At 46.0% G+C, this 26,591-nt stretch overlaps 1 protein-coding gene across 10 annotated transcripts in view; it reads left to right on the top strand.

Moving 5' to 3' along the window:
• Nucleotides 1-5,941: 5,941 nt before the first annotated feature.
• Nucleotides 5,942-26,591, top strand: part of MAP7D2 (MAP7 domain containing 2) — a 138,894-nt gene continuing 118,244 nt past the window's right edge. For 4 of the 10 annotated variants that reach the window (XM_002719945.6, XM_002719944.6, XM_008272430.5 and 1 more), the window contains exon 1: nucleotides 5,944-6,205. In XM_002719945.6, the coding sequence (XP_002719991.1) occupies nucleotides 6,079-6,205 (127 nt within the window). In that variant the 5' untranslated portion in view covers nucleotides 5,944-6,078. Of the gene's footprint in view, nucleotides 6,206-13,608; nucleotides 13,862-26,591 lie in introns of all 10 variants that reach the window. The other 6 variants (XM_002719947.6, XM_008272433.5, XM_008272432.5 and 3 more) reach the window with 4 other exon arrangements.

The following is a 26,591-nucleotide window of genomic DNA, read 5'->3' as shown; positions in this document are numbered from 1 at the left end:
GACTTGTGCCCACCTTCAATTCACCTAGAGACTGCCAGCCGTCCTACTTACACCCTAGCATACAGAAAGACATCGCTTTGAAGATTGCAAGGATATTAGGGGTTGTATGCCAGGAAACGGGGATGAAGAGCATTTTGCAATATCACAAGGTTAATTAATGAGATTAGGTTAGTCTCATAGTTGGGTGCTTCCCAGACTTTGGGTTCACATCTTTCTAATACTTTGTGCGACATAGTGAAAGGTACTACATAAAGTACTTCTGTTGCATGCTGAAATACAGTAGTCTCAATGAAAAACGTGTGATTATTTGCGTTGCAAACAGTAGTGGACGTTTCATGAAATACCATTTTTATTTGGGAGGACAGCCGACACTGGTTATTTAAATTTGAGTTTGTGCTAACATTTTTGCCAAAATTAAAGGAAACTGTCACTCTAAAAAATATTCACAGTATGATATTTGTTGCTGGTGATAAAATTTGAACTTGAGTTTTAGAAAACTAATACCTGCTACCATTAGCTTGACAGCTTTGCAGAAGCTTACAGACTGAAGAAATGAGTGATGATAGTAATGAATGCAGCTTTTTAATGTTGTAGAATGAAATGTGTCAACATTTGGATAGCTCTTATCAACCAGTATTTTCTAAATTTTCAATATGCACAATGTTAGAAATTCCACTCAAAGTTCAAAATAGAGCAATTTTTAATAGAACCTTTTACAAATTTGCATATCCTTGCTTAGGGGCTGTGCTAGTGTCTTGTTCCAATTTTAGTACATATGTTGCTAAAGCAAGCATAGATCAATGAATTTTAATATAAGTGTGTGAAAAGTTCATGGATTGAGCATTAGATTCCATAAGTGTAATGGAAGTACTACAAATTTAGGAAACTCCGCTTGTCAAGATTGTAGCATCGGGCTGGCATTGTTGCGTAGTGGGTAAAGCCACCACCTACATTGCTGGTGTCCTGTATGGGCAACGATTCACTACCCACGTGGGAGACCCAGAACAAACTCCTGGCTTCTGGCCATTGCGACCATTGGGGAGTCAACCAGTGGATGGAAGACCTCTCTGTCTCTACCTCTCAAATACATAAATCTTAGAAAAAGATTGTAGCATCAAAGAACGTAACTATTCACCCATATGTTCCATCCACCTATAGCAAAGACATCAATAAAGACTTAAACAGCAGTAAATATAGCACTTAAGATAACTTTGAAGTAACTCTGTCGTGGAAATAGTCACAGAATTGAAAACTTGGGACTTGGTTAAAATACTCCGTTTTCCAAATAAGTACCTCTGAGGCAAAGTTTTTTCATGTTTTCATCAAAGCAACATGTCACAACAAATTGAATCCAAAAGCAGATTTAAGACTGTCTTCTAAGCCAGAGTAGATGTTTGTGAGAATATGAAACCGTGCCATTTCAAATTTTGAGTTTTTTATTAGTTTTCATTAAAAGTACAATCATGTATTGCGTAGTTCACGCTGATGTCATGGCCAGCTTAGTTTGTGTAAATACAGTATGATGTTTGCACAGGGATGAGGTCGCCTAACATTGTTTTTCTCAGGACATAGACTCATGTCAAGCAATGCATGATTTTGTGTTACTGATGTTAATGTATTGGGTTTGTTATTAAGTACTAATCAGTTTGTGAAATTTCTAATACAGTCAAGGTTGATACAGCTCGCAGGTGAGCTTACCATTTCAAAGAAAATGACATTTTTGTCATATGTTACCAATGATATATTTGTACTTTATCAAATAAATTAGAGTTTTTAATTTCTGTGTACCATTAGCAGATAGAAAAAATTCTTTGTGATTCTCAGTGTTTAAATATAAGATAGGAATTTCCAAACTTGGGGTGGAGGACCAGGTAGTGATTATTTCAGGCTTCACAGGCCATGTGTGGTGTGTGTTACAACTACCCCATTCTGTCATTGTAGTGCAAAAGCAGCCATAAAGAAATGAGCATGGCCACTTTGGATAAAACTTTATTGACAGAAACAGAGGACAGTGTTGGGCCCATGGACCTTAGGTTGCTGATCCCTGCCGTTAAGTGGTTTTGAGACCAGAAAATTGGAGATTGCTGTGGCAGCCTAACACTATACTATAAATGATATAGTAGGTTCTAAGACACTATTTAACTGTACCTACCGGTTTTTAGGAAGTTAGTATAATAGAAAAAAAATAGAAAACTACTTAATGTCATTTTTTTAAAAAGGCTCAGATATCGTATTCATGAGTAGTCTGATTATAAAAATGCCAGCTCTCCCCAAATTAATTTTTTACTTCAATATAATTCAAATTAATACTACAGCCAGATCTGGGAGTGGGGAGTTAGGAAAACATTTGGGATATGGGAATTATGAATGTCTAAGACAATTTTTAAAGTGCAAAGAGGAAACAGATAGTAGGTTGCTCTCTTGTAAGCCATAATAGACAGGAGGTCTACTCCGTCATTTAAAAAAAAAACAAAACCGGTAGATTTGTAAACATGGAGGAAAATATTGATGATCTTGGAGCTAAGGGGTGTGTATTAAACAAGACCTGTTGAAGCACAGACCATAAGGTGAAGATTTGATGGGTTTTTATCCTTTTATAATTTTCATGAGAAAGATTGGATCAAGCAAGAGCCACAGTGGATGTTCAGACTTGAGAAAAGTTTATTTTTTAAGCTTTATTTTTTATTTTTTTGAAAGATAGAGTGAGAGAAGGTTAAAGGTCTTCCATCCACTGGTTCACTCCCCAAGTGGATGCAATGGCCATGACTGGGCCAGGCCGAAGCCAGGAGCCTGGAACTCCATCCTGTTCTCCCATGTGGGTGCAGGGGCCCAAGTAGTTGGGCCATTTTCGCTGCCTTCCTAGGCGCATTAGCAGGGTGCTGGATGGAAAGTGGAGCAGCCAGCACTGAAAGCAGTGTTCATAGGGGATGCCAGTGTCACAGGCTGACTTCACCCACTGCACCACAACACCAGCCCCGAGAGAAATTTCATTTATTTGAAAGGGGTTCACTCCCCACATGCCCTCAACAGCCAGAAGTAGGCAAGGCCAACACTGAGAAGTGGGAACTCAGTCTAGGATGGGGGTAGAATGGGGGTGGCAGGAATCCAAGAATTGGAGCCATCACCAGCTTCTTTCCAGGGTGTGCATTAGCAGAAGCTGGATTTGGGAGAACAGGGCTAGAACCTGGGTGCTTTGATACGGGATGCATGTCTCCCACCCAGGTGGTGTCTTAACCATTGCCAAATGCTCATCACTTTGAGATGAAGCTTTTTTTTTTTTTTTTTTTGACAGGCAGAGTGGACAGTGAGAGAGAGACAGAGAGAAAGGTCTTCCTTTGCCGTTGGTTCACCCTCCAAAGGCCGCAGCAGCTGGCGTGCTGCGGCCGGCGCACCGCGCTGATCCAAAGCCAGGAGCCAAGTGCTTCTCCTGGTCTCCCATGGGATGCAAGGCCCAAGCACTTGGGCCATCCTCCACTGCGCTCCCGGGCCACAGCAGAGAGCTGGCCTGGAAGAGGGGCAACCAGGACAGAATCCGGCGCCCCAACTGGGACTAGAACCCAGTGTGCCGGCGCCGCTAGGCAGAGGATTAGCCTAGTGAGCTGCGGTGCCGGCCGAGATGAAGTTTTGACGATGACTTTAACATGCCTCCCCAGAGCTTGCTTATTGCAAGGGAAAAACAGTACCTCTGCAGTGAAGAAGCTGGCAGCCAATTTGGTGAAATTAGCTCTTTTTTTTTTTTTTTTGGACAGGCAGAGTTAGAAAGGTCTTCCTTCCGTTGGATCACCCCCCAAATGGCTGCCACGGCCGGCGCGCTGCGCCGATCCTAAGCCGGGAGCCAGGTGCTTCTCCTGGACTCCCATGCAGGTGCAGGGCCCAGGCACTTGGGCCATCCTCCACTGCACTCCCGGGCCACAGCAGAGAGCTGGACTGGAAGAGGGGCAACCGGGACTAGAACCCGGTGTGCCGGCGCCGCAGGACAAGGATTAGCCTAGTGAGCTGCAGCGCCAGCTAAAATTAGCTCTTAAAATTTAGTGGAGTTGGTAAGTAGTGTGGTTGGTCATGTAAGACAATGTCTTTAATCTCAGGAAAAACACTTGGAAGTATTTGTATATAACATACTGTCAAAGATTGAGGATAAAAAAAAGACGTAGGAAGGTAATAGACCCAATGATGGAATTAAAATATTAAAATGATTTTGGATAAAAAAATTAGGGAAAGTTGCTGATCTTATAAAAGCTTAATTAGGGTGAAGGATCTGCAACACTTAGACTCACAGGAAGTACCTAGAATATAGGAAACTCCTGGAAATCAACAAGAAAAAAGTGTTAAACTTTTTACTTGGTGGAATATTAAGCCCTTGACTGTAATGTAAATTAAAAATGTCACTGCAAAAATTAAAGTGGGGGAGGACAGAGACCTGGAAGAAACTCCTGGTTCCTGGCTTCAGCCTGGCCTGGCCTACCCCATTGGGGCCATTTGGAGAGTGAAGCAGAGGATGGAAGCATTCTCTTTCTCTCCTCTCTCTGGGTATCTCTGCCTTTCAAATAAATAGATAAAATCTTTAAAAAAGAAAACAGATGCCTATCTTCACAACACTATCTTTCAAAACTAGAGCCTCACATATATGAGAAAAAGTGTTTATGACTAGGGAGAGGGAGTAAAAATAAAAGCAGATTTTTTTTTTTAAGTAAAGCTAGAGAAGAGGATGGGTGGTTGGTCTAAGGGTAAGCTGCTGGTTTGAGATGCCCATATTCCATATTGGAGTGCCTTGGTTGGAGTACCAGCTCTGTTCCCAATTCCTGCTTCCTGTTCTTTGGCAGGCAGCAGGTTAAGGCCCAAGTGCTTGGCTGTTGTAGACATGTGAGGAATCACATGGGATCAGCAGATGGGATATTTCCCTAAAAAGTATAGAAGTATTTACTGGGGCCAGCGCCATGGCGCACTAGGTTAATCCTCCGCCTGCGATACTGGCACCCCATATGGGCGCCGGTTCTAGTCCCGGCTGCTCCTCTTCCGATCCAGCTCTCTGCTGTGGCCTGGGAAAGCAGTGGAGGATGGCCCGAGTCCTTGGACCTCTGCACCTGCGTGGGGACCTGGAAGAAGCTCCTGGTTCCTGGCTTCGGGTCAGCATAGCTCCGTTGTGGCTGTTTGGGGCGTGAAGCAACAGATGAAAGACCTTTCTCTCTCTCTCCCTCTCACTCTACCTCTCAAATAAATAAATAAAATCTTAAAAAAAAGTAGTATTTACTGAGATATCAGCAGGTCATGAACTTTAGTTGAAAGAATTAAATTTAGTACCCAATATCCCTAAGAAAAGGAAGGGAAAAGTGATAGTACCTATTGTCACATTGACTTGACTCTATCTTACTGGGTTAGAAACTGAACTGAACATTACAACTCCAGGCACGAGCCCTGACTTGCCCGTTTCCCTGCTAATTTGTGTCTATCTTAACTCCCTTTCTGGCTTTCTCACTACAGCGCCCTATTTCAGGCACACCTCTGGGTGTGTCAGGAACACATTAATCACAGAAACATTTTTGTGCCAGAAAGGAACTGTTTCCAAGCTTTTTACTGAGAGTCCGAATGCTGGTTCCTGAGAGTTGCAGCTTCATTTTTAAGAAATTGAAGGGCAGGCGTTTGGCACAGCAGTTAAGCCATGGCTTGGCATGCCCATATCCCATATTGGAGTGCCTGGTTTGATTCCCAGCTCCTCCGCTTCCAATCCAGTTTCCTACTGATGCGCACCCTGGAAGGATGCACCGGTGTGTATATGCACTGTGTTTGTTCGGCAGTGTGTAAGGATGCATGTGCGCGCTGCGTGAGGACTGCTGTGCCCACAATATATGCACGCTATGCGTGCGCTGCATAAAAACCCAGTACGCACATCGCACATGCACGCCCTGTGCGCGCTCTGTGTGGGAAGCTGTGCGCATGCGGGTGCGCGAGGGTCCGGTGCGCCGCGGTGGGCTGGTGTAAGGACGGCGCTCACCGTGTGAGAGCGCTTGCGCATGCGGGCGCGCGCGGGTCCGGTGCGGCGCGGAGAGCCGGGCAGTGCGCCTGTGCGGCCGGCGCAGCCCGATGGAGCGCGGTGGCGGTGTTGGGTCAGGAGCCCGAGCTGAGGTGGCTGCGCGGGGCACCTTGCTCCTGGGAAGGTTGGCCGAACCCAGCGCGGTGCGAACCTCGCCTCCCAACCAACGGCCACCTGGTAGGGCCCGCAGAGTTCCCTGAGCGCGTGCGGGCTTCGGGCGCCCAGGGAGGCGGGGCGGGGGGGGGGGGTCCTCGAAGGTTGGAAGCGGGGGCGGGGCGTAAACGTCCTTTCCCTGACTGGGGTCGACTGGGCGCGGGACCGAGGGGCCCCTCTTGTCGCTGTGCGAGTCGCGCGGTCCCCGCCTGGGGTGGCTTGAGTGAGGGGGTGCCCTTGAGGGTGGCTTAGGATGGATGGGCAAGAGTGGGATGGAGGTGTCGAGGCCCACGCTTGGTGCCTTAAAGGTTTGAGGCTTGGAGGGTTGGCCCCAGTCCTCGAGGAGCAGCCGCCGTGTGGGGGGCTGGGATGGACCTGGCGGGCTCCAGGGGGTCGCCCCAGCCTGCGCGCGCCTTCTCTGCATCCTGGGAAATGCGAACGTGAGGCAGCCGCAGCCCGCCGCCCGCCGCGCAGGTGGCGTCCCGGGGAGCGGGGTGGGGGTGGGGCACCACCGGCGCGGACGGGCAGCGTGTGCCCCGGGCTGGCGTCCCCCTGCCCCCGCCGAGGCGCGCTCCTCGGTCTCGGGTGTGATGCCCAGGTGTCTGGCCCGGCCGCGGCCCCCTCACGTGCAGCGCGGCGGAAGCGTCTCCCAGCCGCTGAGGCTGCAGCCATGTAGAGCTAGCTGGTCCCCGTACTGGCTGCCCAGAAACCTGCGAGGCCGGGGTGAGATTGAGATCATAATCGATAGAATTTGTTTTGTAAATTTTTGATTAATAAGTCGTACTTGGATGTTTTATGGGGGTACAGTGCAGTATTTCAGTACATGTAAACCAAATTCGGTAGAATTGAGAAGCAGGTCTCCCAGTCTTCTGGTTCTCTGTAAAGTGATTGCAGGTAGTGTGGGGGAAACCAATTTCATGCTATTTTTTTTTCCTGGCAACATTTTTTTTTAATTAATGTGCACTATTTTTAAACATTGTTTTTACCTCAGTCTTAACATGCACCCCGTCAAAAAAAACCTGCAAAAATCTTAGAAAATTGATGAATTATCACATAGAGAAGATATGAGTATTTTTTATAAAGTGAACGGAGGAATGGAAAGGATTCTAGGGAAATGTTTTTAAAAAGTACATTTTGTAAGGGCTGGTGGGCATCCCACATGGGCACCATTTGGTGTGCCGGCTGCTCCACTTCTGATCCAGCTCCCTGCTAATGCGCCTGGGAAAACAGTGGAAGATGGCCCAAGTGCTTGGGCCCCTGCACCCACGTCGAAGACCCAGAAGAAGCTCCTGGCTTCTTTCTGGTCCAGCCCCAGTGTTGAGACCATTTGGAGAGTGAACCAGCAGATGGAAGACTTCTGTCTTTCCCTCTCTCTGTAACTCTACCTCTCAAATAAATGAATGAATCTTTAAAAATACATTTTGTAAAGATTTATTTGTTGAGCCGGCGCCGTGGCTCAATAGGCTAATCCTCCACCTTGCGGCGCCGGCACACCGGGTTCTAGTCCCGGTTGGGGCGCCGGATTCTGTCCCGGTTGCCCCTCTTCCAGGCCAGCTCTCTGCTATGGCCAGGGAGTGCAGTGGAGGATGGCCCAGGTGCTTGGGCCCTGCACCCCATGGGAGACCAGGAAAAGCACCTGGATCCTGGCTCCTGCCATCGGATCAGCGCGGTGCGCCGGCTGCAGCGGCGGCCATTGGAGAGTGATCCAACGGCAAAGGAAGACCTTTCTCTCTCTGTCTCTCTGTCTCACTGTCCACTCTGTCAAAAAAAAAAAAAAAAAAAAAAAAAAAAAAGATTTATTTGTTTTACTTATTTGAAAGGCAGAACTCTAGAGAGAGGGAGAGACAGATCTTCCATCTCTGCTTTACTCCCCAAAGGTCCACAACAGCCCAGCCCAGGGGGAGCCAGGAGCCTGGACCTCCATCTAGGTCTCCCCTGCGAGTGGCAGGGGCCCAAGCTCTTGGGCCATCGTAACCATAACTGCCTTCCCAGGTGCATTAGCAGGAAGTTGGATTGGAAGTAGAGCAGCCGGGACTCGAACAGGCATGGCAGCTTAACCTGCTCTGCCACAGCTCTGGCCCCAGGGAAGTGTTCTTTAGTCATTTAACCTGTCCTTGCATCATTTGTAGAAGGAAGGGATGACTAAAATCACTTACAGTTTGTGTTTTTCGTTGCATTTTTTCCAATGGCAGAATTCCATAAATACTACAGAGTAGTGGTACACATAGCTATTTATTAAATATGTACTTCTGTTTTCATCTGTTTTACTTGAAAAACTTGATCTTCATCTTGCTGGGGAAGAACCCAGAACCCACCCAGCAGAGCTAGCCCTCTCTGGCAGAGGGACCTTATAGAATAAAATATCAGGAAGGAGAGGCTGCAGTTTTCTTTGTTAAAGATTTACTTATTGTATTTGAAAGTTAGAGTTACAGAGAGGCAGAGGCAGAGAGAAAGAGATCTTCCATCCACTGGTTCATTCCTCCAAATGGCTGCAACGGCCAGGGCTGGGCCAGCCAGCAGCTTCATCCAGGTTTCCCACGTGGGTGCAGGGACCCAAACACTTGTGCCACCTTCTGCTGCTTTCCCAGATGCATTAGCAGGGAGCTGGATCAGAACTGGAGCCCATATGGGATGCTGGTGCTGCAGGTGGGAGCTTTTATCTGCTGTGCCACAGTGCTGACCCCACAATTTTGTTTGGTTGAGAATTTAAATAGTAGATTATTTAGATTTTTGTCAAACTAATGAGAGGAGGGGGGCTCTATGGTTGGACTTTTAATTTATCTGGAATTTAAATTTGTTTAAAGGAATTTGAAGGGGAATTCTTACTAAATTAGGTTTGAAAACTTTATTATAGAATCATTTAATATACTCTGCTGATCCTAAGATTAGCTTGAAGCTGTTTTCTTTCTTTGAAATTGGAAATATGGAAGAAGGTGTGAAGGTTTAAAGCATTAAACTTCTCTGTACATTAAGGTTGGTGTGGCAAAATTGGAGCATTGCATTTAAGTACCACAATTTGTTCTTTTGAGGGTTAGTGAATCTCAGGTACTTAGAAAAATGTAATCCTCAGAAAAATCTTGATTCTTTCAGTTTTACTATAATCTGCCCAGGATACTGATAATTTTTGGTCACCCAGAGTCTTAGATTTGGGATCCATTACTAATGAGAATTAGCCTGTCTTTCTAGAGATCAACTATTGTTTGTCAGGCTTTGCTGAGTGCCATAAGGGCTGCAAAAGACAGAAAAGCCTGAGATGTTTAGGCTGAATGACATATTGGTACAGTTTGGGCGTGTGAGTGGGTGAGTGATTTTCCTGGGTGCTTTTGTGGACAAGATTTTTTTCCTCTAAGATCAGGTTCTTGTCATACATACATATATGCATGCAGCTTGTTCCCTATTACCTCTGGGAGGTGCCTATTATTTCCTTTTAGTTACCTATGGGATGGAAATTACTGAATGTGTTGTTCTTTTTAGTACTTGTTTTATATGCACAGTGTAACAAATGAATGAATGCCTGTTTTGGTCTGTTTAAATACCTGTAACCTGGGCCAGTGCTGTGGCATAGCAGGTAAAGCTGCCACCTGCAGTGCCAGCATCCCATATAGGTGCCGGTTGGAGTCTCGGCTGCTCCACTTCTGATCCAACTCCCTGCTAATGTGCCTGGGAAAGCAGTGGAAAAAAAGCACCCATGTGGGAGACCTGGAAGAACCTCCTGGCTTCAGATGCGGCCATCTGGGGAAGTGAACCAGCAGATGGAAGACCCCTCTCTGTCTCTACCTCTCTCTGTAACTCTTTCAAATAAATAAAATAAATCTTTTTTAAAAAAATCTATAACCAGCAAATAGGATTGCTAGATGGCAACTGTCCTATCAGACTACATCATTGTTACACAGGTCTTAAGCTCTCCTCAACCTGAAATGCCTTTTTCTCCCCTTATCCCTTCAAGGGTTCACCTGTTCTAGGCTCTTAGTGAGCCTGGAAGTGAATGAACTTCCTCCTGTCTTTGCTTGTAGTATCTCCAGCAAAATATTTTTTATTCTGTCTGTGTTACAGTAATGTTTGAGTTCTGCTAGGTGGGTGTTCATTGAGTGCCTACTGTATGCCAGACTGTGCTGGTGGTTATCACTGTCACTAAAGCTGAGTAAACTGAGGTCCAGCCTGCGATGTGAATGTCAGCTTTCCCCTTCTACTGTTTCAGACAGGGAGGCAGAGGAAGCAGGTGAATCACCTGGAGATAACGCTTCCTGGTATCCGAGCTCTTACAGCAGGGTGGAGAACATCTGGCCTGCAGGCCATGTAAGGCCTGTGAAATCATTTGGTCTAGCCCTGCCATGACAACTGCCTGTGGAACTTGAAATTCAGTAAATCCATAGCAGGCTAATTTTTAAGTTTATAATTTTATATGGCCCGTGGATGATGTTATAAATATCTAAATGACCCTTGGCAGACAAAAGATTCCCCTCCCCAACCTACAGGATAAGGATTTGATTCTTGCTCTGAAGATAAACAGACACTACCCCCTCCCCCCCTCCCCCATCCCGGCTAAACCAGGCTTACATCACTTTAGGGGGTCAAGACTGTTCTAGACTGACCTAGGGCTCATTATATGTTCATTGTAATACGTTAGCATGTGAAATGATGCACCTACCAGCTGCCATGACAGGAAACGTCAGAGCATGTAAGTAGCCAAAAGGGGTGGGAGCTAGAATCCAGGAAATATTCCTCCCCCTCATTAGAATATACCTTCCATTATTAGAATATACATCCCCTTTTATTGAGAAACCCATATAATATTAAACACAATTTGCAGACAGTGCCACTTCTCTCCAAGTAGGCTCCACCCTGTGGAATGAGTATGTTCTTTCTTGATAAAATGCTTGTTGCTTGCTATTCACTATTCTCCAACTCAGTCCTGAATTCCTTCCTGAAGTGAAGTCAAGGACGTGGGTACCAGATGGTCCTCACTGTCCAGTGCCACCTGCAGGGAAATTATTTGACATCTCTGTGCTTCAATTTTCTCACCATTAAAATGAGCTTCAGAACAACACTGGGAAATAGAGCACTATCCTAAGGATAGGGAGTTATTATCTGTAAAATAGTGTGACACATAGTAAGTGTCCAAGCTGGTTAACCATTATTAGCTGCGTGCGTCTTCTCTATCAGATCATTAGTTTGAGGACAAGGCATGGATCCAAGTTACAAGGGTCTCCCTCAGTGCCACCTGGTGCAGAGAGTGACTGGATCGTCATCCTATCTCTCTTCAGAGTTTCTGCACACAGTAAGTGTGCAGTGTTTGATAATTATGTCATGGTGGGATGTTTGCCGATTCCATTATGCTGGGAGCAGCTACATTGGGTTGAGTACTCAGTAAATACCCATGAGTTGAACTAAAGAAGTGGTGTCAGTCAAGAAGTTTGAGATAACAGAACTGCAGGCATGTTTTCTGAAGCCTGTTGAGCTTTCCAGTGCATTCTGCAGGTAATTCTTTTCTTTTCTTGTTTCTTTTTTGAGATTTAAAAGGACTTATTAGAATCAAAAACCTCCGGTCAGAGGGGCGTGGAGGGGGGATAATATTTTCTTACTGAGGGAAACTCATTTGCCCATTGTTTGCTAAAAAAGGAGGGAATTGCTTTCAGGCAAGATGAGGTTGCCAGTTCTCCTTCCACCAGCATGTCTCTTATCCCCTGCCTTGGAGCCACAGGATGTAGGCAATACAAACTGGAAGTTCAGAAAAATCTCCCCCAGGAGTTCCAAGGAGGGTGGGACCAGCAGCAAAGGCTGAGAATTAGATCTCTAAGAAATCAGAGTTCTTGGGGCCGGCACTGTGGTGTAGCGGGTAAAGCTAATGCCTGCAGTGCCGGCATCCCATATGGGCGCCAGTTTGAGACCCGGCTGCTCCACTTCTCATCCAGCTCTCTGCTATGGCCTGGGAAAGCAGTGGAGATGGCCCAGGTCCTTGGGCCCCTGCACCCACATGGGAGACCCTGCACCCACGTGGGAGACCTGGAAGAAGCTCCTGGCTCCTGGCTCCAGATCAGCGCAGCTCCGGCCTTTGCGGCCATTTGGGGACTGAACCAGCAGATGGAAGATTTTCTCTCTTTCTCTCTCTGCTTCTCCCTCTCTCTGTGTGTGTAACTATGACTTTCAATTAAAATAAATAAATCTTTTTTAAAAAAAGAAATCAGAGTTCTTTGTTCTTTTTCAAAGTTGTATTTAAACTCTTTATTGGGGCTGGCACTGTAGCGTAGCAGGTAGAGCTGCTGCCTGCAGTGCCGGCATCCCATATGGGTGCCAGTTCAAGTCCCTGCTGCTCCACTTCTGATCCAGCTCTCTACTATGGCCTGCGGAAGCAGTACAAGATGGCCCAATGCTGATTTGTGTCCCAGCTACTCCACTTCTGATCCAGCTTTCTGCTATGGCCTGGGAAAGCAGTAAAAGATGGCCCAAGTCCTTGGGTACCTTCGCCCACTTGGGAGACCTGGAAGAAGCTTCTGGCTCCTGACTTTGGATTGGCGCAGCTCCGGCTGTTGCCGCAAACTGGGGAGTGATTCAGTGGATGGAAGACCCCTCTCTCTCTCTCCTCCTCTCTTCTCTGTAACTCTGACTTTCAAATAAATAAATAAGTCTTTATTTAAAAAGAAGAAAAAGATGGCCCAGGTACTTGGGCCCCTACACCCACGTGGGAGACCTGGAGGAAGCTCCTAGCTCCTGGCTTCAGATCAGCACAGCTCCGGCCGTGTGGCCAATTGGGGAGTGAACCAGCAGGTGGAAGACCTCTCTCTTTCTGCCTTTCCTTCTCTCTGTGTAACTCTGACTTTCAAATAAATAAATCTTTTAAAAAAAAAACTCATTCTTTTTTTAAGATTTATTTATTTGAAAGGCAGTTACAGAGAGGGAGAGACAGAGAGAGAGGATGAGAGACCTTCCAACCGCTGGTTCACTCTCCAAATGGCTGCAACAGCTAGGGCTATGCCTTGCTGAAGCCAGGAGCCAAGAGCTTCTGGGTCTCCCACGTGGGTGCAGGGGCCCAAGCACTTGGGCCATTTTCTGCTGCTTTCCTAGGCCATAGCAGGGAGCTGGATAGGAAGTGGAGCAGCTGAGATTAGAACCAGCTCCCACATGGTGCCACAGTGCTGGCCTCGCCCATTTCTATTTCTAATCCTTCTTCCTCTCAAATATTAAAGGATGTTTTCCTATCTTTCAGGTGGCCCATCTTCTGTAATGGTTAGTTTTTTAAAAGAATACTTCATCTTCTGTAATAGTTATACTGAGAGACTTAAGTGGAAGGATTCACAGCTTAATTTGGGCAGAAAGAAATAGACATTTCTAGGAGATGTTGTTAAATATTCCCTAGATACTAGGCCTTGTTGGCAGGATTTGGGTTCATTTGATATTAATATTAATACAGTGGCATTGCCTGGTTTTAGGGGCCATGTGTGTGTTCTGGGATTTCAGAACTTCCTGAGGCCTTGCCCTCCGCCTTCTTTTGAAAGGAGTTAAAACCAGAAGAAGAAAGAAGATAGTGGTTGAAGGTGGCTGCCCTTGGGATCTCCTGGCTTAGGAGAGGGTTTGCACGCTGTCTACCTCACATAGGAGGCAGCCTTCGTCTGTGGAGACTGCTGTCTCATCTAATGATCTGGGGTGGACTAGACGTTTGGATCCTCTGCAGCTGCCTCTGAGGTCAGTGTGAATGCAAGCCTTGATGTACTTTTCTAACGGGAAATAATTGTTTTCTTCTTGCCTAGGACTATTTTGCCTCATTAAAAAAAAAAAAAAAGCTACGTCTCCCTGTAACTCTTTCAAATAAATAAAATAAATCTTTAAAAAAAAGATTTATGACCGGCGCCGCGGCTCACTAGGCTAATCCTCCACCTGCAGTGCCGGCACACCGGGTTCTAGTCCCGGTCGGGGCACCGGATTCTGTCCCGGTTGCCCCCCTTCCAGGCCAGCTCTCTGCTGTGGCCAGGGAGTGCAGTGGAGGATGGCCCAAGTGCTTGGACCCTGCACCCCATGGGAGACCAGGAAAAGCACCTGGCTCCTGCCATCGGATCAGCGCGGTGCGCTGGCTGCAGCACGCTGGCCGCGGCGGCCATTAGAGGGTGAACCAACAGCAAAGGAAGACCTTTCTCTCTGTCTCTTTTTCTCACTGTCCACTCTGCCTGTCAAAAAATCAAAAAATAAAAAAAAAAGATTTATTTATTTGAAAGGCAGAGTTACAGAATGAGCTAGCGAGCAAGAGAGAGGTCTTCCATCTGCTGGTTCACTCCCTAACTGGCTACAACAGCCAGGGATGGGCCATTCCTAAGCTAGGAGCCAATACTTGGACCATCTTCTGTTGCCTTCCAGGCACATTAGCAGGGAGCTGGATCAGAAGAGGAGCAGCTGGCTGGTGCCATGGCTCAATAGGCTAATCCTCCGCCTGCGGCGCCGGCACACCGGGTTCTAGTCCTGGTCAGGGCGCCGGATTCTGTCCCGGTTGCCCCTCTTCCAGGCCAGCTCTCTGCTGTGGCCCAGGAGTGCAGTGGAGGATGGCCCAAGTGCTTGGGCCCTGCACCCCATGGGAGACCAGAATAAGCACCTGGCTCCTGGCTTTGGATCGGCGCCGTGCGCCGGCTGTGGCGGCCATTGGAGGTTGAACCAATGGCAAAAGGAAGACCTTTCTCTCTGTTTCTCTCTCTCTCTCACTGTCCACTCTGCCTGTCAAAAAAAAAAAAAAAAAAAAAAAAAAGGAGCAGCCAAGACAAGACTTGAACCGGCACCCACATGGGATGCTGGCTTTGCAGACAGTGGCTTTACCTGCTATGCCACAGCACTGATCCCAAGCCTTGTGATTTAAACAAAAGGAAAACAGTCATGAGTAAGCTGTACACAAGGGTTTGCGGAAACAGTAGCCATGCCAAATGCCCAAGATCATTTAGAGCGGCAGGATCTATTCCTAGGATTCATAGCTTCTTGCTAGCACGGGGTTCATTCACCATCTGGAAATACCTGCTTTTCCTCTTGCTGCCAAATAGGGTGGGGCCTTATAACCCCAAGATAACCCTTTGGAATGCTTTGTGTTCCTTTGTCATCTCAACCTCTTTGTGTCTGTGCCCCCCCCCCCTTTCTTTAGTAACAGCCTTATTGAGATACAATTCATATTCCATACATTTTCACCCATTTAAAATGCATAGTTCAGTGGTTTGTAGTATAATCAGAGTTGTACAGACATCGCCATAGTTCTAGAATGTTTTCATCATCCCACAAAGAAACCCATACCCATTAGCCATCATTCCTCATTCCCCATCACCGCAAAACCAGTGATCTACTCTGTATGTAGAGACCTCTAGGCTGCTGTCACAGCAGTTTTCAGCCTTTCTTGCATACACACATCGCAGTGACCTAGAAGTCTGTGTGTGGCTCTTCGTGCATCATAGGTTTAGAAACCATCATTCTGTACACCCTATCCTGGAGATCTGAGACTTGAATTCACCCCAAAGCCTTGCCTTTTCACCTGCTTGCATCCTTACTCCTCAAGGCCTGCAAAAATACTTCGAGCCTGAGTGTAACTTTCCCCAGCAGTATGCAGTCATATGCTGCCATGTGTTAATTATAGCTCCCCAAGAACTAATGGCTGCTAATTGTTGAACAATTGTGTGCCAAGCACCTTTATAAGCACTGGTCATACCTTATTTTACTTTCTTTCTCACAGCCACACTTTGCACACTATCCTCATTTTAGAGAAGCTTCAGTTACCTATACTGTGTAACAAACCGCTCTAAAATTTATTTCTCCCAATTCTATGGGTTGGCTGGGCTCAGTTGAGGTCAGTTGGAGTCACTCATGGTACTTACTGCAGTCAGCTATGAGCTCATTTGGGCATGAAATGTCCCAGATAACATCTCATTATCCAGGTGTGTAGTCATAGGAGGTCTGTCCTGGACTTCCACACAGTGTGGTAGCCCTGTTTCAAGGCTAAGGAAGCAGAACTTGCCATTTGTCTTAAGGTCAGGGCATAGAAGTCCCAGAATATTACCTTTGCTGTATTCAGTGGTCAGAACAAGTTACCATGGGGCAGGCATTGTGGCATAGCAAACAAAGCTGATGCCTGCCATACCAGCATCCCATATGGGCACTAGTTCGTGTCCCGACTGCTCCAGTTCCGATCCAGCTCCCTGTTAGTGGCCTGGGAAAGCAGTGGAAGATAACCCATGTCCTGGGGCCCCTGCCACTCATCTGGGAGATCCGGAAGAAGCTCCCGATTCCTGGCTTTGACCTGGTATGGCCACCTGGGGAGTGAACCAGGGGATGGACATTCTCTTTTTGTCTGTCCTTCTCTCTCTGTAACTCTTTCAAATAAATAAATAAATCTTAAAAAAAAAAAAGTAACCATGCAAAACCGGATTCAATGGGAGGTGAAATAGAGTCTACTTTTTGTTTTTAATTTTTCAAAAATTTTAATTGACAGGACAATTGTATATATTTATGAGGTACACTGTGATTGATGCATGTATATAATGTGTAATGATCAAATCAGTATAATTAACATTTCCATCTCCTTAAACATTTATCATCTCTTTTCTTTGGGAACCTTTAAACTCCTCTTCTAGTTCTTTATAAAATATATAACAAATTGTTGTAAGCTGTAGAGACCCCACCTCTTGATGTAAGGAGTAGCATGCACCTAATGGGATAAGAGCACTTATAGTGGCCCTTTTGGAGATGATTTACCGCAGCAGGTAAATGTGTCAAACTATAGTGTCATGAATATTTGTAGAATGACTAAAAAGTAAAAAATTCATTCAAAGAAAAACACTATAGGGCTGGTGTCCTGTTGCAGTGGGTTAAGCCACTGTCTGTGGCGCTAGCATCCTATATGGGTGTGGGTTCAAGTCCCAGCTACTCTACTTCTGATCCAGCTTCCTGCTAATGCACCTGGGAAAGCAGTGGAAGATATCCCAAGTGCTTGGGCCCCTGCTGTCCACATCGGAGACCCTGGTGAATGTCCTGGCTTTGGCCTGGCCTAACTCTGGCTGTTGGCAACCATCTGGGAAGTGAACCAGAGGATGGAAGATCTCTGTCTCTCCTTCTCTCTGTAACTCTGTCTTTCAAACAAATAAATAAATCCTTTTTAAAAATAGTAAATAATATTGTAGGTTGCTGCTGGCTAATCCAAATAGAATGCTGGGGCTGGCGCTGTGGCATAGTGGGTAAAGCTGCCACCTGCAGTGCTGGTATCCCATACAGGTGCCAGTTTGAGACCCGGCTGCTCCACTTTCAGTCCAGCTCTCTGCTATGGCCTGGGGAAAGCAGTAGAAGATGGCCCAAGTCCTTGGGTCCCTGCACCCATGTGGGAGACCTGGGAGAAGCTCCTGGCTCCTAGCTTCAAATTGGCGCAGCTTTGACCTTTGCTGCCAGTTGGGGAGTGAACCAGCAGATGGAAGACCCCTCCCTCTCTTTCTCTCTCTTCTCTCTGTGTAACTCTGACTTTCAAATAAAATAAAATAAATCTTAAAAAACAAATAGAATGTTGGCACCATATGTAAATCTTAAATATTCTGGTAACCGCATTAAAAAAGAAAAAGGAAACAGGTAAAATTAATAAATACAATGCATTTAACCAAATATATCCAAAATAGTATTATTTTAACGTGTAATTAATATAAAGAATCATGAACTAACTTAGGTGGTGTTTCGTGCACTAAGTCTTTGCACCCAGTGTATAGTTTACTCTTACAGCACGTCTCCATTTGGACTAGCCATGTCTCCATTGCTCAGCAGTCAGCTGTGGCTACTCTCTCTCTCTTCTTTTAATATTTACTATTGATTTATTTATTTGAAAGGTGATTGTTGGGGTGGGGGGTTGTAGAGACAGAGACAAAGATCCTCCGTATGCTGGTTCATTCCCCAAGTAGCCTCAACAGCCAGGTCTGGGCCAGGCAGAAGCCAGGAGCACGGAACTCCATCTGGGTCTTCCACGTCACTGTCAGGAACACAAGTACTGAGCTGTTACCTGCTGCCTTCTCAGCCTCATTAGCAGGGAGCTGGATCAGAAGTGGAGTGGTATATACTTGAACCAGTATCCCAGGATATGGGATGTTGGTGTCGCAAGCAACCTCCTACACAACACTGGCCAGAGTGGTTGCTGTCTTGTATGCACTCATCTAGAAAGTTTTCATCATGGCCAAGAGTTGAGTTACCTAGATTCAGCCTCGTGAGCACTAGTGTACTGTGACATTTAAGTATGATTTCTGTGCTGTGGACTATGGTGTGAAGTATAGCATGTGCTGTTATAGCAAGTCAAACTTGGATCTCTTTTGTATGAGTGAAGTTAGTAGAAATGAAAAATTACTTTAATAGAATGGACTCCCCTGCAGTGAGACAATGCAGGCCTAGATCCGTAGACTCCTGAGAGGAGAAGCAGATTTTGGTTTCCCCAGTGTGAGCAAGTGGAATGTACTAGCGCTTTGACTAGTAGGATCCTTGACACAGATGGTTGGCTTGGGGATCTGTCGGTGGGCTTGATTTCATGTTACTTGCTAAGCTGTCCTTTAAAAAAAAGGATTTATTTTATTTATTTGAAAGAGTTACAGAGAGAGGTAGAGACAGAGAGAGAGGTCTTCCATCCACTGGTTCACTCCCCAGATGGCTGCAATGGCTGGAGCTGTGCCCATCTGAAGCCAGGAGCCAGGAGCTTCTTCTCTGTCTCCCATGTGGGTGCAGGGGCCCAAGGACTTGGACCATCTTCTACTGCTTTCCCAGGCCATAGCAGAGAGCTGGATCAGAAGAAGAGCAGCCAGGAATCGAACCGGCACCCAATGGGATGCTGGTGCTTCAGGCTAGGGCTTTTTTTTTTTTTTTTTGACAGGCAGAGTGGACAGTGAGAGAGAGAGAAAGGTCTTCCTTTGCCGCCGCGGCCGGCGCACTGTGGCAGCGCACCACGCTGATCCGATGGCAGGAGCCAGGTACTTATCCTGGTCTTTTGTGGGGTGCAGGGCCCAAGCACTTGGGCCATCCTCCACTGCACTCCCTGGCCACAGCAGAGAGCTGGCCTGGAAGAGGGGCAACTGGGACAGAATCCGGCGCCCCGACCGGGACTAGAACCTGGTGTGCCAGCGCCGCAAGGCTAATCCGCCTAGTGAGCCGCGGCGCCGGCCCAGGCTAGGGCTTTAATCTGCTACACAACAGTGCCAACCCCTCAGCTGTCCTTGATAAAAGCATGTTATGGGGCCGGCACTTTAAAAAAAAAAGATTTATTTATTTATTACTTGAAAGAGTTAGAGGCAGAGGCAGAAAGAGACAGACAGGGGTCTTCCATCTGCTGGTTCACTCCCGCAGTGGCCGGAGTTGGGCCGATCTGAAGCCAGGAACCAGGAGCTTCCTCTGGGTCTCCCATGTGGGTGCAGGGTCCCAAGCACTTGGGCCATCTTCCACTGCTTTCCAAGGCCACAGCAGCGAGCTGGATCGGAAGTGGAGCCAGCCAGGTCTCGAACCGGCACCCATATGGGATGCTGACACTGCAGGCTGCGGCTTTACCCACTATGCCAGAGCGCTGGCCCCTAAATAAATAACTCTTAGAAAAAAAAAAAGCTTCTTATAAAAAACTGTGGGACGGGGTCGGCACTGTGGCATAGCAGATAAAGCCGCCGCCTGCAGTGCTAGCATCCCATATGGATGCTGGTTCAATTCCTGGCTGCTGCACTTCTGATCCAGCTCTCTGCTATGGCCTGGGAAAGTAGTGGAAGATGGCCCCAGTCCTTGGGCCCCTGTACCCACGTAGGAGACCCGGAAGAAGCTTCTAGCTTCTGGTAGGCCCAGCTCTGGCCGTTGTGGCCGTTTGGGGAGCAAACCAGCAAATGGAAGATCGATCAATCGATTGATCTCTCTCTCTCTCTTTGCCTTTGCCTCTGTAACTCTTTCAGATAAATAAATAAATCTTTAAAAACAAAAAAAGAATTGGCTATTGGTTAAGCAGGTCAACCAGTGTGATATCTCAATTACTATGGTAGATACATTGAGTTAATTTCCTTCTCAGCTCAGGTTTTCCAGCCTTACTCTTTTTTTCCCTTACTTACCCACTTTGCATATTTATTTGTTTTATTTATGCAGCAGTATTAATCCCTTGTTGAAGCAAGGAGGGGGGTGAGCATAAATGAATACCTGAAATTAATAAATACAAACCAACAAGTGTTCTTGCAGCTGGAGTCTGTCACTAGGATGCCCAAGTCCCTTTATTAAGCAGTTCTGTGTATCTCTGCTTCAAAACTGCACCTTAATATGTGCCATTAACTTGAAGTAACCATCTGAATTGTAAACTGGGCAAAATAGAATTCTGCTGTGTTTATTTTTTTAAGTTCCCCACCATGTCTCCCAATGTGATTCCTGTATGTTTTTTTCCTTCAACAGCTAGGTGTGCATTTTCAGAACTTCACATACTAAGGAGGGAAGTATTTATATTTTTTTAATTTTTTAAAAAAATAATTTTTAATTTTTATTTTTTAGCATTTACGTTATTTGAAAGGCAGAGTTAGAGAGGGAGATACACACACACACACACACACACACACTCAGAGAGAAAGAGGGAGATCTTCCATCTCTTTCTCCATTCTCCAAATGGCTGCAATGTGCCAGGCTGAAGCCAGGAGCCCAGAATTCCATCTGTGTCTCCCACATGGTGGCAGGGCCCAAGTGCTTGAACCATCTTCCATTGCTTTCCTAGGTACAGTAGCAGGGAGCTCGATGGGAAGTAGAGTAGCTGAGACTGGAACCAGCACTCATATGCGTTGCTGGTGGAGGCTTAACCTGTTGTGCCACAGCACTGGCCCCAGCAGGGAAGCATTGTACATGGGATTAGTATCATCTCTTAGGGGGTTTGCTCTTTTCTACCTATTGGTCATACTGTTCAGTTTTCTTAGTACCAGTCAGAGATGACATTTGGTAGTAAAATATCATAATAGATCTCAATGGTTGCTTTCCTTGAACTTGGGTAATTTTTCCTCCAGTGGAGATAGGTATTTTTTATTTATTTTTATTTTTTTAAATTTTATTTAATAAATATAAATTTTGAAAGTACAACTTTTGAATTATAGCAGCTTTTCTCCCCATACCCTCCTTCCCACCTGCAACGATCCCATCTCCCACTCCCTGTCCCATCCCATTCTTCATCAAGATTCATTTTCTTTTTTTTTTTTTTTTTTAGGTCAAGGTGAGTTTATTGTCCAAATAGCATAACCTAATTGCATCCCAAACCATTTTCAAATCCACCTTCTACTCCATCTTTAAACCAAGTCAGACAGAGAAGGCCTCGTCAGAGGCAGCTGACTACACCGTGTTACTGTCACAGCCAACATTCTGCCACACTTCCTAAAAACCTCGTTTACATCCATCACACTACTTAGCACTGTCTAGCATCAAGATTCATTCTCAGTTATCTTTATATACAGAAGATCAACTTAGTATATACTAAGTAAAGATTTCAACAGTGTGCACCCACACAGATACACAAAGTATAAGTACTGTTTGAGTAGTAGTTTTACCATTAATTTGCATAGTACAACATATTGAGGTCAAAGAACCTACATGGGGAGCAAGTGTACAGTGACTCCCATTGTTGGAGATAGGTATTTTGAACAAAATGTAATGGTGATTATTTTCCTTAGCTAGATAATCAATAGTATTTAAGCACTTTTAGTTACTGCTTTTGTACTACTAATTCTAATTGCCATTTTCTTCTTTTTTGAGGTCTAGTTATTTATTTGAAAGTCAGAGTTATAGAGACAGAGGGAGAGAGAGAGAGAGATACTTTCTATTTGCTAGTTCACTCCCCAGATGGCCGCAACAGCCAGGGCTTGATCAGGCCACAGCCAGGAGCCAGGACCTTCATCTGTATCTCCCATGTGGGTGGCAAGGGCCCAAGCACTTGAGCCATCTTTCGCTGCTTTTCCCAGACCATTAGCAGGGAGCTGGAATGGAAGTAGAGCAGCCTGGACACAAAGCAGCACCCATATGGGATGGTGGCATTGCAAGTGGCTAGGCTACAACACCAGTCCTCCCATTTTCTTTGTAGAAAACATTTTCCTGCTGTCCTTTACCTCGCCTCTTCACTCACCTAAGTTTCCACTTCACTTGATTTTATTTTTGTCAGTTACAATTTTTTTCTAAAGAAGAATTGTGTCTTGTGGGGAGCAACTGGGAGCAACTCGGACTAGACTAAGTTACTGGAATTAAGACTTATTCTATGCATCTGCTCTCCCACAATATGGCGCTGGGAGAGGAGGAAACAGCTTCTACTCAGCTGCCTCCAGTTCAACCAATAAGCAGCAGGACCTGCTCCTGATTGGAGGAGAGCAGCGTACTCGGCGTGTGGGTAGCAGAGTTGGGATTGGTGGAAGAGGACTATAAAGGAGGAGAGAGACAACATGCACCAGGAACATCTATCTGAAGGAACACCTGTGCAGCCCCCGAGAGAGCCGGCCGGCGGTGTGCCGCTCCCCCGCGGAAGTGGGGAAAGTGGCAGGGGGAACCGCCCTTCCACGGAGGTGGAAGGGTCGGTAGCCAACCCGGGAAGAACCAGCAGCAAACCCAGGGAGGGCCGAGCAGACAAAAGAACAGCGCAGGGTCCTGTGTCGTTCCTCCACGAAGAGGGGGAGCGACAATTAGTGGTTTCTGAGCACTGAGAAACTGAATTCTTACTGGTCTCTGATTTTTACAGATATACATTTCTATAGCCACATGTGGTATTGGTTCCCGTATTGGACTGTGCAGTTAACTAGATGTTCACTAAACTTGCCAGATTAAGATCAGACCTGAGAAATTAGTTTAAGACCTCAAACAAGTTACTTCAGACCCATCTATTCTTGGTTTCTCCTGTACGAGCTCTGGTAGTTGGCACTTCACATTCAGCTTCTTGTAAATACTCATAGACCATCAAGAACAGAACTGGCAGTTAGCTCCTGTGGTCCATATCAGGTCTGTAGGGTGATGATGGAACTATCAGACAAGATGTATTTCTGGCTCTTTCTGACTTTGGGGTGCCCACAGTCAGCCAACCCTTTTCTCTCCCTGTCTCACCTTATCAAGTTGGCATCACTGAAGAGTAAGACTGAAAACAGGTTCTGTGGTTACACAGATGGACTTGCAGAGCCTTACCAAACCATTAGATGAAACCATTGACTATATGGGATTTGAGTAAGCTGTGAAGAGAACTTTTCCAGCAATATGTTGGCTGGGACAGCTGACAAAGACCGGACCATGGGCCTAGGCCAGAGAACCCTGTGGTGGAAAGTGAGATTGGTGAAGGCATTTGGAGTCATTGAGCAGCACAGCTGAATTAGTCATGTTCCCTATTCTTGAGGATGTGCTTCCTAAAGTAGATAAGCCTCAGCCTCCTCTTTCAGCTTGCTCCTCACAAACTGTGGCCTCAGGGGTGGCCCTTCTTTTTTTTATTTTTTAAGATTTATTTATTTACTTGAAAGAGTTACACAGAGAGAGGTAGATGTAGAGAGAGGGAGAGAGAGAGGTCCTCCATCCATTGGTTCACTTCCCAGATGACCACAACAGCTGTGCTGATCCAAAGCCAGGAGCCAAGAGCTTCCTCTGGGTCTCCCGTGTGGGTGCAGGGGCCCAAGGACTTGGGCCATCTTCTACGGCTTTCCCAGGCCATAGAAGAGAGTTGGATTGGAAGTGGAGCAGCTGGGACTCGAACTGGTGCCCAAATGGGATGCCGGCACTGCAGGCAACAGCCTTACCCACTGTGCCGCAGCACCAGCCCCCATGGCCCTTCTGACTCAGTTGCTTTTCTAAAATGAGGTGGTGCAAAAGGTGATCTCACTATTGATGACCAAGTCTGTGATGCTATCATCTGTCATGCCAGCCTCGAAGACTGAGGAAGGATGTACGTTAACGCATCACGTTAGTGGAATTAGCAACCAGGTAGGTTTGGAACCCCTACCCCTCTTCCTTCTCACAGGCAAGCAGAGAATTCTGCCTCTTTGTCTCTCATGAGCTCATCTCTGTGGCCAGTGCCATATATCAGACACTGTCATCTTGAGCGTGAGCAGTATCATAAGAATTTTAGGGATCTTTGCCCCTTTGTCCTGGTTACGCTTCCCTGTCTTGGATCAGTCATGTCATTCTCTTTAGCCTCCTCTGATATCCGCATGATGCTTTCTAGAGAATATAGTTAAACTACTGGGGTATTGGGATGAGACTCTGCCTTACCTGCTTACCTGTCCACAAAACACCCCCAACTCAAGTGTTTAGTGTGCTTCACACCCACTTATACATGACTGCCCATGTGTGTGCTATGCTCTTTGCCCAGAATTCCCTTCCTCTCTCTGTGTCTGCCATCTTTGTCCTTGTTTCCACTTTTCATCTTTCAGTACTTGGCTCACATCTCACCTCTTCCCTGAAGACTTCTCTGATCACATATACTTCTGATTTTTTTTCTCCTCCATCATTTTTCATTACAGTTTTGACTATGCTAATACAAGTAAATCATGTGCAAATAAAATTGGGGCTGCCATTTAGAAGGTAGAGTGCATAAATCCTACATGTACAATCTAATGAATTTTTGTATATATCCATATAACCACCCCAGATGAAGGAATTAAATTTTATAGTACTCAGAAGGCTCCTCTGTGCCTACTCCACGACAGTGTTTCCTTTCAAAGGTAACTACTGTTCTCACTTCTTTTTGTCATAGATTAGTTTTGCTTGTTTTTGAACTTAATTGAAATAGATTTATATAGTACATACTTTTTTTAAAAAAAAGGTTTATTTATTTGAAAGTCAGAATTAGAGAGGAGGGGGAGAGAGAGAGAGAGAGAGATCTTCCATCCACTGGTTCACTCCCCAAATGGCTGCAGTGGCCAGGCCGAAGCTAGGAGCCAAGAGCTTCATCAGGGTCTCCCAAGTGGGTGCAGGGGCCCAAGCACTTGGGCCATCTTTCGCTGATTTCCCAGGCACATCATCAGGGAGGTGGATTGGAAGTAGAGAAGCCAAGACTTGAACCAGCACCCATATGGGATCCCAGCACTGCAGATGGTGGCTTAACTCACTGCACCACCCCGCCAGCCCCCATACTTTTTTTATTATAGAATATGTATAATATAAAATTGACCATTTTTAAGTGTACAGTTCAGTGGCATTAAGTGCATTCAGATTGTTGTGCAACTATTACCACATAATATCTCCACAACTTTTCCATCAAGTATATGCTTTGATGTGTGTGTTTAATTTTTATTTATTTATTTTCACTGATTTGAAAGGCAGAGACAGAAACAGACACAGGCACAGAGAGATTTTCCTTCTGCTGGTTCACTCCCCAAATGCCTGCTGAGGCTGGGCCAGGCCAAAACCAGGACCAAGGAACTGCATCTGGGTCTCTCACATGGGTGGCGGGGAACCAAGTACTTGAGCCCTCACATGTGGTCTCCCAGGGTGCACATTAGTAGGAAGCTGGAGTCAGTGGTGTCTTTAACTGCTCTACCAAATACCTGCTCCACCAAATACCTGCTCCTCATTCCCCCTTTTTTTCCACTCAGCTTTATGTCTGTAATATTCACCCATGTTGTAACAAGTATCAGTGGTTCATTTCTTTTTATTTCCTAGTATTAGTATAATGTGACTGTAGCACAATTTGTTTTACTGAATCTCTTGCTGATGAGTTATTTCAAGTTTTTTATTCTTTTGTCTAAAACTGCTATGAACATGATGCTTGTATACATCCTGGTGCCCATAAAAATGCATTTTTTAAAAGATTTATTTATTTGAAAGGCAGAGTTACAGAGAAGCAGAGAGAGAGAGAGAGAGGTTTGTCCCTCTGCTGGTTTACTCCCCAAATGGCTGCAATGGCCAAAGGTGCGCCGATCTGAAGCCGGGAGCCAGGAGCTTTTTTCTGGTTCTCCCACGCGGGTGCAGGGGCCCAAGGACTTGGGCCATCTTGTACTGCTTTCTCAGGCCATAGCAGAGAGCTAGATCGGAAGTGGAACAGCCAGGACTCAAACCAATATGGGATGCTAGCACTGTAGGCGGTAGCTTTACCCACTACGCCAAAGCGCCGGCCTCACAAATGCATTTTCTTAAACTTTATTTAAGAGGCAGAAAGAGAGACAGAAGAACAGAGAGTGAATCCCCAACTTCTGGTTCATTCCACCAATCCCTGCGGTGGTCGGGGCTGGGTCAAGGCTGAAGCCAGGAGCTGGGAATACAATCCAGGTTTCCGATGTGGGTGGCAAGAACCAATTACTGAGCTTCACCATTGTGTCCCAGGGTCTGCATTAGAATAAAGCTGGAGTCAGGAGCCAGAGGCAGGTGTCAAACCCAGGCACTCTGAGGTGGAACATAGGTATCTTAAGTGCTAGGCCAAACTCCCACCCCCATAGAAACACATTTCAGTTGGATATTTATGTAGGAGTTAATTGCTGGGTCA

This window comes from Oryctolagus cuniculus, chromosome X (genome assembly GCF_051225735.1).
Source record: "Oryctolagus cuniculus isolate XC-2025 breed Fujian yellow rabbit chromosome X, ASM5122573v1, whole genome shotgun sequence".
Taxonomy (NCBI): Eukaryota; Metazoa; Chordata; class Mammalia; order Lagomorpha; family Leporidae; genus Oryctolagus; species Oryctolagus cuniculus.
This window is presented reverse-complemented; position numbering and strand designations above follow the sequence as displayed.